Source organism: Periplaneta americana, chromosome 3 (assembly GCF_040183065.1).
Source record: "Periplaneta americana isolate PAMFEO1 chromosome 3, P.americana_PAMFEO1_priV1, whole genome shotgun sequence".
In the NCBI taxonomy this organism is placed as follows: domain Eukaryota; kingdom Metazoa; phylum Arthropoda; class Insecta; order Blattodea; family Blattidae; genus Periplaneta; species Periplaneta americana.
In genome coordinates, this window is record NC_091119.1 from 64,924,647 (window position 1) to 64,940,130 (window position 15,484).

Consider the following 15,484-nt stretch of genomic DNA (forward strand, 5'->3'; position numbering starts at 1 on the left):
AAGGAGCCAGGTCTGGAGAGTAGGGAGGTTGGCGAACGGTTGTAATTCCATGTTTGGCCAAGAAAGTGTGGATCAATTGGGATGAATGTGCGGGGGCATTGTCGTGATGCAAGTGCCAGTTGTTCGCCATCCACATGTCTGGTCTTTTGCGCCGAACTGCATCACGGAGTCGCCGGAGAACATCGTGATAGTACTCCTTTGTCACCGTTTGTCCTTCCGGTGCGTATTCGTGATGCACAATTCCATGGACATCAAAGAAAACAGTCAGCATCACCTTGATTTTGCTTCGCACCTGCCGTGCTTTCTTCGGCCTTGGAGACTCGGGATGCTTCCATTGCTACGACTGTCTTTTTGTTTCTGGGTCGTACCCGTACACCCATGACTCATCTCCAGTTATCACGGTGTTCAGAAACCCAGGATCAGTGTTGGCGGTGTCCAGAAGGTCCTGTGCAACGTCATGACGGAGGTCTTTTTGTTCCGGGGACAACAACTTTGGCACGAATTTCGCAGCCACTCGGTTCATGTTCAAATCATCACGCAAAATTGCATGTGCAGAATCTTTACTCATTCCAACCTCTTCGGCAATCTCCCGCACGGTCAAACGACGATCTGCCATCACCAAATTTCGCACCCTCTCAACAACAGCTGCACTCCGAGCAGTTTGGGGCCTGCCACAACACTGCTCACTCTCCGCTGATGTGCGGCCATCTTTGAATCGGTTGAACCACTCCTTAATTTCTGTTACACCCATCGCATCTTCCCCAAACACCTGCTGAATCTTACGAATTGTTTGACTTTGAGAATCACCAAGCTTTTGACAAAATTTGATGCAGTATCTTTGCTCAATTCGTTAAAGTCATCTTGCGAGAAAACTAAATCCGACAAACACTTAGAACAGCACCTTACTTGGCGACCACCAGCCAGTGACTGGCACAAGCGAACGCGGTGAAAAAATTCAAGCATGTGCATTACGGTTCCTCCGTCCACCGTGCACAGTGGCGCCACCTTAGAATCACTACTTTGCGCGGGAAAATTTAAGGTCGGATACTTTTTAGACAGGCCTCGTATTGTTTGGTATATAACACACATGTTAATACTAGTTATTTTAGCCTTTCCTTTCCATTTTATGTAAACCCCTTTTGAAGGAAACTCCCTATTTAAGGAAAAAAAAAAGATAATTCCTCAGAGATTCGTTAAAAAGGGGTTTAGTTCATATTTGTTAAGACTGTTCTGAAGAAAAGTATATGTTTAATTAATATTAGAGAAGAAAAATTCGCTCTGATGCCGGGGCTCGAATCCGGGTCCTTGGTTCTGCGTACCAAGCGCTCTCGCCATTGAGCTACGCTGAAGTCCAATCCACAGCACTGAATCGAACCCCTCTCCTCCAGTGTTTTTTCCTCCTTTTTTCTTTTTCTTTTCCCTTTTTTTCCTTTTTTCTTTTTTTCTTTTTTTGGCCTGACTCCTAGTTAGGCGTGTATGTTGACATTTTATATTAAGTCAACTGCCATTATACAAGGAGCGCATTCAATTGAGTGACTTGGTGGCCGGGATTCCACATAATATGCACTGTAATCTCTACAGTAATATACACTGTTGCTCGGAGCGAATTTTTCTCCTCTAATATTAATTGTTACCATAACAGATGTATTCTGTAGGAATAAAAAAATAATAATCTTTACGTAGATAATATGTTTACTTTTTATCACCATAATATTGAGAGATTCCTCTAAAACTGTTGTAAGATGCCTGCTGATGGTTCTTTTTTCATAGTTAATTCTTGTACTAAAAATTATTTTATTATATTAATATAAAAGTTTTAAAAGATCTCTAGTTTATATCACAGACATCATTCAAAAAGAACTGTTGAACTAATAACTGGACACGACCAAGAAATATTTGTGACAGATTGGCTTGTATAATTATAATTTCAACTGCCGAATTTGCAAATGGGAAGACGACCAACATATTTTTAAGGAGTGTAAGGCTCTGAAGAGTAGAAAATGAACATTTTTATAGGTAGATGGAAGATTCTAACATTGTTGCTAATGTTCTGCAATTTTTGTAAAGAGCTGAACTGGAATAACAAATCTACGTAAAGAGTATTATCTTTTGGTCCTACAGAATACATCAGGCCACAAAGGGAAAAACACTGGAGGAGAGGGGTTCGATCCTGTACTGTGGATTGAACTTTGGCGTAGCTCAATGGTGAGAGCACTTGGTACGTAGAACCAAGGACCTGGGTTCGATCCCCGGTGCCGGAGCAAATTTTTCTTCTCTAATATTAATTGGAATAACAAAGTTGGGATAATGATGGGTGTACAAAAAGCCAAAATGCTAAGACACTTGAGACTTTAAAAATTCATGCACAATCTAAGTCATCTAATGTGTGAAGTTTTATACTACATCATTTTCTAAACCAGGACATTCCTTAAATAATTATTTTTGGATCCATGTGTCCTGAATGCAAGATGCTTTAAAATATGAACACTTTAAATACTTCTTTATTAATGAAATTATTGAACAATAGTCCATTAAAATTTTGTTAACAGAAGTATGCACGAGAGTCTTAGGGTATTGGTCTGCTTACAGAGAGGCATATTTTAGGAATGATAGCATGCATTTATAGGTGTAACTTCTATACTTTAGGAATGATAGCATGCATTTATAGGTGTAACTTCTATTTGCTTTTTAATATTCTTTGCATAAATGTTGTGTGTATTATATTTCAATAGGGATGGAGATGTGTATGCAGCTATGAGGGACTGCCACACTGCCCTTCAATTGGATCCTGACCATATGAAAGCACATTTCAGGTAAATCATCACAAGTTCCCTTTGTGTAATATCATTTATTGCCCCTTTATGTTTTTTTTGTGACTATGCCTATGTTCACCCAATTGGAGTTCATGTACATCCTTGATGTCAGTCATCAGATTGGTGGACACGTAACAGTGGGAATATGATACTGCCATTTATTTGTTTTATGGATGTAAGTGCTGAGAGAGGAATACGCTATTATGCCCTTTATTGAGAGCCTAATATTAGTATAAATAAAGATTAGTAGCAGCCTGAGACAAGTTTTATTTCGAAATGTAACAAATGAAAAAAGATATTCAAGCTAGCTATTCTTGTGAGGGTTATTGTGTGTTATAGACTGTCTTCATTCCGTATGTTATTAAAGATTCCAATTTGAATTTTATATTACTTGAGCTCAGTTGACAAATTTTACGTAAATAAATCCAAAATTTTTTTGTAAATGATATTCTAAACTTCTTTTTAACAAAGCTTAAGTGATTTCAAAAGTATCCTGACTTTTGAATAAAACCCATGTACTGGGACTGTATATTAAATTACATTTTATCTCTGTAAACGTTTATTGGGTGTAACTATGAATGCAATAGAGAATTTCCCAACATTCTGAGAAGTTTAGAACTGTAAATGGTCTGAGGTGTGGACCTGGCAGTATTAATGGTTAAAATTTTAAATTAGTATCAATTAATTTTCACATAAATAAGGCCCATTATTTTTTAAAATGAAATGGTGCTTTTATTTTATGTAAAACGTATTTTTAACAAAGCTTAGTGACATAAAAAGTGCCCTGAATAACACCCATGTATGTCCAATTGAATTGCATTTCTGAACTTGAGTACATTCAAGGTGGGATTCATTACGCCTACTACTAGTGATAACAGATAGTGCTGTACTGACCGGCATGTAATGGGTGTTTTTATGTTAAGTAAAAAAAAAAAAAATTATTTACCATTTAAAACATATTTTGTGAAACAGCTTAATTTAAATAAGATCCCATCAAGTTTTCACAATAGCAGCACATTTGTCTTATGAATCTTGAAGTGTGTGTATCTGCAAGACTTTAGTGTTTTTCAATCATTCTTTTGTATACAGAGTGATTCACGAAGTTTTACCACCACTTTGGGAGAGCCTTCTTGAGGTAAAGTGGAGCAAAAAATGTAAATAAAAAAATAGGGTCCGACTTACAGTTAAGTCGCTACAGTTTATTGAAAATTTAAAATTAGAGGCAGAATTTAATATCACTACAAAAAACACGAAAAATGAATACAGTTCCCAGTTTTGTAACTGCTTACTTGTTAGAAACTTCATTCTGCTCTTCAACTCTTAGTTTTACAAGAGATTTTCAAACATGTCTCCTTCTACCTCCACACACTTGGTCGCACAATTGAAGGGTACACAGGAAAGACGATCAAGGTCCATCAAAAATCGAAATTGAGTTAATAATGCTATCTTATAGCGGAAAGAAAGTACTATCATGTGGTCTATCTAGTAATAAGAAATCATCGTTCTTGACATTCCACTATGTCAATTTCTATTAAATACACACATAACAAAGTATTAAGTGCTTAAACTTTAAAATTCGTTTTTTTTTCGAAACTTCCTAAAATGGACCTTGATCGTTACTCCCGTGTACCCTTCAATTATGAATCACTCGCATCACATTCCTTAACTTATCAGGACTGTTCCTGATGATTGCGGCGGCATCCATAATGCACACAATTTATTTTTCGCGTGTGTTTACCTTAATCTGGTACACAAGATCATCCACCCCCATAAGCAAAATTAAGGGGTGTCAAATTTGGGGACCTGGCTGGCCAGGGATAAGGACTTCCGCAACTAATCCAACAGTGTGGGAAATACTGGTTTAGATAGTATCTCACAGCAAGGGTGAAATGAGCAGGCTCTACATTAAGTGGAAGTGTATATGAAGTCTCGTTGCAAGACGAACATCATCTAGTAATTGTGGAAATTCATTTTGTAGAAAGTGTAGGTACATGTTACCAGTTATGTTATCGAGTAAAATTAATGGTTCTATCAGCTGATCATTCAAAATGCCTGCTGATCAATTCAGACTATTAGAAAAGTAACCCAAATTGTGTTCCAGACTGGCGAGATGTTTGTATGAGCTGCAATGGGTACAAGAGGCTTCAGATTGTATGCAGGCCTTCAAGAACAAATTCCCTGATCATGTCCATAGCCATGCTTGCAAAGCTCTTGTCAAAGACATTGAAACAGCTAGTGCCTCAAAACCAGATTTTGGTAAGTATACATCAATGCTTGTTACATGAAAGCTATAAAGTTATGTAGAAAGAGAGAGGGGCAGAGGAAGAGAGAGATGGGAAGCTCTCTCGAAGACTGTGAAGAAGTTTGGGGAGTGAGTTACATTGCAGGTGATATTATATTCAAAGTTGTAAAGATAATGCTTTTGCTTACATTAATTTAAAGTAAGGTTAAATTTTAAAATAAGCTTACATCATGTTTAATTCACAACAGTGTTTTCTTGGAAGTGAGAGCAGACCAGTGCTTATGATTTCTTAGCCACTTATCTCATGCTAATTTTGCTTCTCTTTTTTTATTAATTCTTGTGATACAATCATCCCATTAATTTTCTTCCTCTTATCTATCCATTCATATATTACTTGAAAGATATAGCAAACACATTTAATAAACACTACTCAAACTCTCACAGATTACATCCCAATATCAAAAAAACTGACAAAAAATCAAAAGAGAATTACATAAAAATAATAAAAACAATATTACTAGTACAAAACCTGAAATATTTCATCAAAATATTACTTCCAAAGAATTAACTCTAGCTATACAAAATTTAAAAACCAAGAAATCTCCTGGCCCTGACAATATTCATTCCGAATTTTTGAAACATCTGGAGGAAAAAGCCAAGTCTTTACTTTTATCCATTTTCAATTTATCATGGAACACCTCAATTCCTGCAGCTTGGAAAAAAGCAATCATTGTACCAATTCACAAAAAAGGGAAACCTGCTCATGATGTTAATAGTTATTGACCAATAGCACTATTAAGCGTGATAGCAAAAACCATGGAGTCCATGATCTCCAACAGATTAACTTGGTATTTAGAATCCCATAATCTTGTATCACCAAGACAAGCCGGTTTTCGACAACTACACTCTACCAATGAACAAATCATATGCCTCGGCCAAGAAATAAAAGACAGTTTTAACAAGAAAGAAGATACCTTGGCAATATTTATTGACTTTCAGTTAGCATATGGCTCTGTTTGGAGAAATAAATTGTTACTAAAACTCCAGAAATTAGGTATCTTCAGCAATATGTTCAGATGGATATCAGAATTCCTTAGTCAAAGATTCATTGCCACTAAATTCAATAACTCACTTTCTAGTTACAGACAAACATATCGAGGTCTACCTCAGGGCGCTGTCCTCAGCACAACTTTATTCAATATTTATATAAATGACTTACCCTCCCTATTAGAGGAATCAAACATGAAAACAGCACTATTTGCAGATGATATAGTTTTGTGGATTTCCGGATCTTACAGACATAGAGACAAAATTAAAAATTCTGCTCTTAAAGCTCTAAATCAACTACATGAATGGAATGCATCAAATTTGATGACACTTAATTTAAGCAAAAGTAACTACCAAATATTTTCACTCGGTAAAAAAGAAAGAGAATGTAATATCCAATACAATGGCCAACACCTTCCTAGGACTTATGAATCCAAATATCTTGGAGTTATTTTCGATAGTAAGTTAACATGGAGCAACCATTTGAAATACATTTCTGAAAAAGCTCGTAAAAGATTCTCCCTTCTAAAAAGACTAGCAGGAAAGAAATGGGGATGCTCTAGGAATACTTTGAACACTACATACAAAATGTTTATACAGCCAGTGCTGACATACTGCGGAGAAATTTTAATTACTTCACCTTTCATAAACGACATAGAATATGTTCAAAACCAAGCTCTCAGACTCATTACTGGTGGAATCAAAACAACTCCAATAGATTCTATGAGATTCCTCACTAATATTAACAGCATCAAAATGACAATAGAAGAAAAAGCACTGATTCAATATGAAAAACTTATCAGATTACCAGGAAACAATTGGCATTCATAAAGTCCTCTCTGTAGATTGAAAAGTCAAAAAAGTTTCATATCCATTGTTCAAGAATTAAAACAGAAAATAAATATCCCGAATTTAAAAGAAAACTTACAAATTAAAGCAAATCCTTTAACTCTATTAAATGTAGAATATAATCTAAATTTAACAGAAGAAATACTGAAATCAGAAATAAACACTGAAATACTGAAACAATTGTCTTTAGAGACAATTAATATTAGGTACCCTCCACAAAACTGGCTTCATTTATACACCGACGGAACCTTGATCTCCAGAGAACAAGATGCCGGTGCAGGTGTTACATGCTGTCTCTTCTCACTTTATAGATCTCTTGGATATGGAACAACAAGTTTTGACGGTGAAATCATTGCAATAAGTGAATGTCTCAGGAACCTTCTATGCCACATCAGTAAATTTAAAAATGCAGTTATATTGTCAGACTCCAAAGTAGCTATTCTATCAATCGTCTCTAAACACACACCTTCATCTCAAACAGCAGAAATAACTAAAATGCTCTCTCAATTAATATCACTCAATAAAAAAATTGTATTCCAATGGATACCATCCCATTGTGGAATCCTGGGAAACGAGAATGCGGATGCTTTAGCAAAGAAGGGCAGCACTGCTACTTACAGACCTGTTACTAAATCTGCGTATTACTCTGTGAAGAGATTTATTAAATCTACGTACTTAGACTTCAACAAATAAAATTTGATAACTCAGTCCCAAGGGAAAAAATGGAACTCTCTGCATCAAAATCCACAGTTAATTCCTGATTTACCACGAAAATCGTCTGTAGCTGCATTTAGATTGGCACAGGCCGTGATTGTTTGGCCAAACACCTACATAGAATTGGAATATATCAGTCCCCTAACTGCCCATTGTGCAACTCAAACCAAGGAAATCTGTGCTTCAGTGGCTGGTCATGATAATATCTTTGAAAAATATTGGAGTGCAAGAGGTCAAATGACTTTATTGTCAAACGCCTGGCATTAGAAAACAACAACAACATATAGTACTTGGATTTTACATCAGTCTCATACTTTGATTTCTTGAATTCACATATATATATATATATATATATATATATATATATATATATATATGTGTGTGTGTCAGTAGTATAAAGTGAACAAATCGAGTATAATTGGTATATGATAGTTACTTATGTAACAATTATGCAATGCAAGGCTTTAGTGAACGAATCTAGATGTTTACAGATGAGGTACAGCTGAGTCCGTAATATTAGATGAGTCTTCTAACTTCTTTATGTGTTGCATACAAAATTTCGTAGTAAAAGCTACATTAATCACAAGAAAAGTGTGTATTATAATTCATAATTTCTGTATTCTTAAGAATTGCAATTCCAAAGAGAAGTGGAATAGAGAGAGGGATGCCCATAATCAATTATCCTGTTCAACATCTACTTGCAAGAGTCAGTGAAGAACTATTTTCAGAATATAGGAGGGGTGATAGTAGGAGGAAGAAGAATACAGTGCATAAGATTTGCTGCTGATATGGCGTTGTTATCAGAAGAGGAAATGATACTAAGGGATATGCTAGTGGAGCTAAATCACACCTGTGAACAGTATGAGATGAATTATTATACAAGATACAGTAATGGAGGAAAATATCTTGAATATTTCCAAAATTTTACTGCTGTAAGCTGTACCTATCCCCTTAATGATGCTGTATGCACTACGAGGTTATCTAACATCAGTGGACTTGGTGACAAGAAGACAGTATTTTGGCGAGATGAAACAGAGGATTCACCATGGATTCCTGACATTTGCCTTCTTGTTTAGGAAAAGATCTTGAAAAACCCAACCAGGTAATCAGTTAAAGCAGGATTCGAACTCTCACTCGAATGCAGTCTCGATCAGGAGACCAATTCCTTACCCTGAGATATGACAGTAACTACTGACTTCGTTTGCTAAGGTTGCATGGCACATACAAGATTGAAGGTTGGTTTGGAAAAATGTGGTACTGTATGTCTAAAATGAGAAATAACTGCATATCTCTCGCATTCGAAGCCAATGTTAATATGATTTTTTTTAATTACATAGGAAATAACCTCTGTAAATGTTGATATATCTTCGACAGTTGCTCGGTATACAGAAAAAAATTCTAGAAAGACATTCCAGACTTGTACAAAAAAATTGCAGTTGATTAATTTGTGTTTGCATGATTAATGCTAGGTTATTTCAGTATGATGTGTCTAAAACATTGTGATGACTGATTTGAACAGATGTAGAGTCTGAAGACATGGAGCCAGGTGCCGAACCATCTGATCAGTACAAGAGTCATACTGCAAATCGCTGCACTATGTCGCAACAGGAACGTGCATGGAGGGAACTGGCCTACGACTATGAGATACGGTTTTGTGGCCACTGTAACACAACTACAGACATCAAGGAAGCAAATTTCTTTGGGAGGTAATGGAAAATTAAACATTTATTCCAAAATGTAAGTCATTTAGGGCAGTAATCTTCTTTTTAGTTTCTTTAAATAATACTGTCTTTGAAATTACGTGATTTTTGTTTTCATCCTTATGCTATTCTTATTCTCAAAGTGGCAGACTGGGAAAATTCAGCCCATTTACTTATGATTTGCATTATGAAAAAAGATGCATAATAGCTGTCAAGCTAGTGAGGAGAAGTGTGAGACATGATTTGCAATGGGAAATAGGTAGATGTTGTCACATTTAATTTACTTAGTGTTGCCAACCTGTTTTTGCGTATCACCTTTTCACTTCCATTTTTCTGATGTGTCTAACTTTTTTTTTGTGTGGTTCTGGAACTTCGTCATTAGTAATTACTTAATCTATACTCATTACGAATGTATAATTGATTTGTTAATTGTAACACAAACATAATACAGTAAAACTTCATTTATTGGGGTCTGACGAAAAACGTGTAAGTCAGAAAAATGTATAGCTGAAATTACATTTATTTTAATGACATCTGAAATAGTCTTTGAAGACTTTATGAGAAGCACAAGCTAAGTTGATTTATTAAACATTTTGCAAGAAAAATTTTGAATTTCATAGTTAAGCCATTTTTGAGTCTATAATACAATACTAAACTTTACAACGCATATTCTTGAAGAATTATAAGATTATTTGTGGAAAATCTTACAAGCAAACATTCTGATGGAGGCAGATAAAAAAAAAGTTAATTTTCTTTCTTTCACCATGGTAATAATGTCAAAAGAAGTGCTTATACAAATTTTGGCCACTTGACCACAATTATGAGGACTGTAAAAAAATAAGTTCGTCAGAAGCCGTTAACAGAAAGAAAACACAATTTCATTGGAAAAATTTATTGGAATAGACACAGCAATTGCTGAGCTATTTTTCATTATATTCCCACCGGAATTGAGACGTTTGGCATCTAAAGAGAGGTGCAGACGGCTGTCAAATGCTGGTTCCGATCCCAGGCGGCTGACTTCTACGACACATATATTGATCCCATGGTATGACAAATGTCTCAATTCCAGTGGGGGATATGTTGACAAATAGCGCAACAATTGCTGTATCTGTTTCAATAAATCTTTCCATGTGTTTTTTTTTCTGTAAACGGCCCCAGGGAAAATCACTTTCTTGATGGCCTCGTAATTGCGGTCGAGTGGCCAAAATTTGTGTAAGCACTTGTTTTGACTTTATTAACATAGTGGAAGAAAAAAATTTAACTTTTTTATCTGCCCCCATCAGAATGTTTGCTTGTTAGCTGTTTAGAGGCAAAGCTGGCTGATATATTACATTTCAAACTCCAGTCCAGAAAATTTTACGGAAGTGACCTTGTTCTTATCATGTGATCTTCGTATATTAACATGTGTTTATTTTTACAAAAAGTCAGTTATTTTGGACTACTTGATCCTAAAGAATAAATCATGCTTTCAAATTGTGATAACTGTTCCATAATCTCTTGAGTTACATACGTAATGTTTCTAAAGTAGTAACAACATCATTAGTCCACACCTGTGGAGTAACGGTCAGCGCATCTGGCCGCAAAACCAGGTGGCCCAGGTTCAAATCCCGGTCGGGGAAAGTTACCTGGTTGAGGTTTTTTCTGGGGTTTTCCCTCAACCCAATACGAGCAAATGCTGGGTAACTATTGGTGATGGCCCCGGACTCATTTCACCGATGTTATGTCCTTCATATCATTCAGACGCTAAATAACCTGGTGTTGATACAACATCGTAAAATAACCCAATAAAATAAATAAAAACAATGTCATTAAAGGACACAAAATTGTTGGAGACAAGCATGGACAGCTTTGATTTCCACGAATTTTAAAGTGTATCTCATCTTAACAATAAACAAGTACTGTATTTCCACTTTTTTACATTTTCATGGCAAACCTAATTTTGATTAAAATTTATTTGGAATGTGTAAATAATGAATAAACCTAAAGTATATATCCGAAATAAATTAACATAGGAAGGATAGAAATTTTGCCGAGAGTTCTAAAAAAACATTTAAGTGTGAAAAATGCTGAAGTGCAAAATGTATAAAAGTTTTACTGTCTTATGAAAACAAACTCTGGATGTTCATAATTCCATACCAACTAAATTATTTCAGATAAATGCTCGAAAGCTGAAATGATACTTTGATTTACAGTCAAGGCCAGTATATTGTTGCTGGATCTGATGATGGATCCTTTTTCATTTGGGATCGTCAAACCACCAACATTATGCGTGTTCTCCGTGGTGATGATTCCATTGTGAACTGTTTGCAACCTCATCCGTCGTATTGTCTGCTGGCCACAAGTGGTATTGATCCAGTTGTCAGACTTTGGAGTCCTAGACCTGAGGTATTTTGTCTCTAAAGTTTTCACACATATGTTTGAACATAAATTATAAGAAAATAGCATGAGGTAGAATTATAGCAGGCGACCTGAAGAAACCTTTTTCAATATCATCTTTGGGTATAACCTACTGCTAAATTCCATTTGGACTTGTTGAATTTGTGTTATTCATTGAGTCAATAATTTGATTTTAAGAGTAGTAATATTTATTTTTGAAGCAATTAGTAATTTCCGCTTTTAAAAAATTATGTAGCTTTATTAACTTTATTTTGTATTATTTACGAATAATTTTTGAGCTTATTTCTTTTTCATTTTGTTTTGATTTGTTCCGATAAGCAAGTTATATTACAATATTAAATTTCAAATGGGCCGTCTGTGCTTATCTAATTTTATGAAGTACTAATTATAACATGAACGTTTTTGGCACTAGTGTGCCATTTTCAAATGTATAGAAGATGCTGCCTAGTTACATTGTCAAATAGATGAAATGCAAAACCCTTACATATAGTTAATTAAAACACATACTTAAAAATAGTAAATTAAAATATTGTTTTGCTATTATAATGTCCATTGTTGTGTGATGAACGTTGTGGTTAACTTGACGTTGTCAAATGGAGTGATTCAGTTTCATATTGAAAACGTTGTTTAGTTGCACTATGATGTAAAATATTAAAATGTTAATTAAACTGTGGAAGTCATAAAATCCTTTCTTATTGATCAAGGTCCACTTGTCTTTTGTTGATCACTTTCACATATTGAAGCACTTTGCAATATTGAAACATGGTGTGTGACACGTAAGTTGCGGTGATTGATTATAATACCTGGTATATGTTTTCTTCAGATTGCTGATGTTAAGATGTTACAAATTCTGGGTTGTCACCGTCCGAATATCAGCCTAGCCTTGTGTACTGCGAACATAAAAGTTATGCTGTTACATATGCTAATGTACTGATGGTCCGATAGAATGAGTAGGCAAGTAACTTACGTGCAATAACTGGTTGTACTGTGTGTTCGGCGTTGGCTTGGCACAGACTGAGAGTCGGTCGGTGTTCACATTGTATTTTAGCCTAATGAACGTCTAGCGGAACCGGAAGTGGCGTGGGGATGGGGGGACCTGAGGAAGGGGAGAATGATCTTGTTTGATTTCGTGAAATTAATTTAAATAGGTTGAATAAAGGGTTATTGGTATCGGCTATTTGCTCATTTAAAAGCGGATTTCCTTCATTATGGCTCCTGGCAATGTAATATTGCTCTGCCGTGTCAATTAAGGAGCTGCTAGTAACCTTAATAACTTTTAATGCGTCTTTTTATTGTGTTTTCACACACATAATGATCATGGTTACGTGTATCTATTTGACAATGTAACTAGGCAGCATCTTCTATACATTTGAAAATGGCACACTAGTGCCGAAAACGTTCATGTTATAATTAGTACTTCATAAAATTAGATAAGCACAGACGGCCCATTTGAAATTTAATATTGCTTATTTCTTTGCTTTTTCAAAGTTGTTAATAATTCAGATACATATATACAGTGCCAAATAAATACATAGCAGGCTATTAGGAAAGACATGATAGAAAATGAGAATGAAAGAAATAGAAAATTACGTCTTTTTCAGCACCCTCTTGTAGTTAATTGTTGTCCATAAAAATTAAATTATATTAATTTTCACACAGTTATCCTATACAGTACATAGTCCTGTGCTGTGGTGTTGTGGTCTAAGACATCCTGCCTAGGACTCGTGTTACGGAATGCACTCTGGTTTCAGACACCTTGGAGGAAAATATTTTCTCCTGAAATTTCGGTCAGCGTATGGGATAGGTGCCCTCCCAACATCGTAATGCATTTGGGGAGCTACTTTAAGTAGTGAAATCTGGTTACAACCACCAGCTATAATGGATGGGGGGACATCACACTAACCACACAATACCTCTGTTCTGGTTGGATGATCGTTAACCTCTGCGGAAGCATGTGGATGTGAGCCCAGCAGTCTGCTGATCGGCCCTGGCTCTTAATGGGCTGTTGTGCCGCAGATTTGTTTATTTTTTATCCTATATATACATTTTAAAATCGACTTACTAGTATGTTGTTTAGTCAACTGTCCGAAGACAGGTCTGAACCTCACAAGCGATACCAAGAAGGCCCCACTTATGAGGCAACCAGGCCAAGAGATAATGGGGTAGGGTGGCCAGTTCCTTTCCCCTTCCATTGCATACATCGCCGACTAGCTACATATTACACTAGTCAGACTTCAGATGCATACAAACAGTTGTGAAGCTCTGACACATATCGTAAAGTGAGATGTACTGCCTGATAATAGATGTACATATTAGCCAGAACCTCAATCAGAGGATTTACTAGTATAGTAGATTTAAATTGATGAGAAAACTTGAGCAGTACTTATGTCATGTTTTGTTAAAATCAGCTCAAATGAAAGTTATTACACCTATGTGCGTACAATTTTTCTTCATTCTTTGCTTCTCTCTACACATTCACCAATCCACTCTTTTCTATTTGTTTCCTTTTTTTATGTGGTTTCCCTCCCTATCTTTCATCCTCTCCACCTTTCGCTTGCCTCCTTACACACTCAGAATGTTACTTTTAAATCTATACTCCCTCACGCTGTTACATTCCCAGAGTACTGTAATGTGTGCTGAATGTTTTGTTTTTTTCTGTTAAGGATGGTTCCAAGAATGACAGGGAAGTTATTGATTTGGACGATGCTGCGTCTGCTAACCAGAAACGAATGAATGCCGATCCATTTGAAGTGATGCTGATGAATATGGGATATCGCATCACATCTGTACAGGGAGAAGAAGGAGAAGGTGGGGATGAAGGGGCTCGGGAAGCCCCTGCCATCAATTGCAGACCCAGTTAGCTGCCATCGAGTTGTGGAGGACACCCATGTTTTGTTATAAGTTATTGTTTTGTATTTGTTTGCTGACCGTTGAAACCTCCATAGAAAGAGAGAAAACAAGAGCTGTACCTTAAGGCTAAAATTGAAAAATAATGGAAACCTGTATTTATCCAGTGCTGGCTCCTTAAATTTGTCTCTTGCTTTCTCTCATTTCTTCTGTGATTTTGGTTTTGTTATTTACAGTGTTTCTTATCTTCCTGCATAATTTTAATAACTGTTTTAAGTTTTTATTTATTTATGGACACATTATAGTTAAACTAAATGAACTTTATATTCGACATTGATTTGCAAATTGCACTTTAACACCGTAGCTTCACATTGAACTTGTTTTTGTATGAAAATTTTGTTGTGATGCTTGTTCTCGTAAGCAAACAATATTCTTTTATGGTTTCGTATTTCTTTCAAATTAGTTTTGTATATTAGACCTTTTTAGTCAAGAGGTCGAAAAATTTTTATTTTCCATGTACACAGACTCAAAATGGCATAAAATATTTACAAAGTAATATACCTCATTTAGCTATATTTTCCAGATGAGAGATTTTATTTGAGAAGCAAGCGGTTATACTGAAATGTGAATTCTACACTGATAAGGTTGTAGGAATAGTACAATGAAGCTTGTTTGTGCTCTTTCTCTTGTTACAGGCTTCGAAATTGTCTAGAAAAAGTGATTTTTAACATCTCCCCTGCGTAATTAACAACTCATAGCACATTATGGACAGCTGTAAATATTGTATTGTTTCCACTATTAGCAAATATTAAATAAAAGTATGTTTACAGAATACAGAACTTGAATGAATATGAGATGGTTGTTTCTGGTTGAAA

At 35.6% G+C, this 15,484-nt stretch overlaps 1 protein-coding gene across 2 annotated transcripts in view; it reads left to right on the forward strand.

The window, feature by feature from the left end:
* LOC138696109 (WD and tetratricopeptide repeats protein 1-like) overlaps nucleotides 1–15,441 on the forward strand; it is a 58,851-nt gene extending 43,410 nt beyond the window's left edge. For both annotated transcript variants that reach the window (XM_069820657.1, XM_069820656.1), the window contains exons 11-15: nucleotides 2,733–2,813; nucleotides 4,915–5,069; nucleotides 9,185–9,371; nucleotides 11,558–11,750; nucleotides 14,426–15,441. In XM_069820657.1, the coding sequence (XP_069676758.1) occupies nucleotides 2,733–2,813; nucleotides 4,915–5,069; nucleotides 9,185–9,371; nucleotides 11,558–11,750; nucleotides 14,426–14,623 (814 nt within the window). In that variant the 3' untranslated portion in view covers nucleotides 14,624–15,441. The remainder of the gene's footprint in view (nucleotides 1–2,732; nucleotides 2,814–4,914; nucleotides 5,070–9,184; nucleotides 9,372–11,557; nucleotides 11,751–14,425) is intronic.
* The last annotated feature ends 43 nt before the right edge of the window (nucleotides 15,442–15,484 follow it).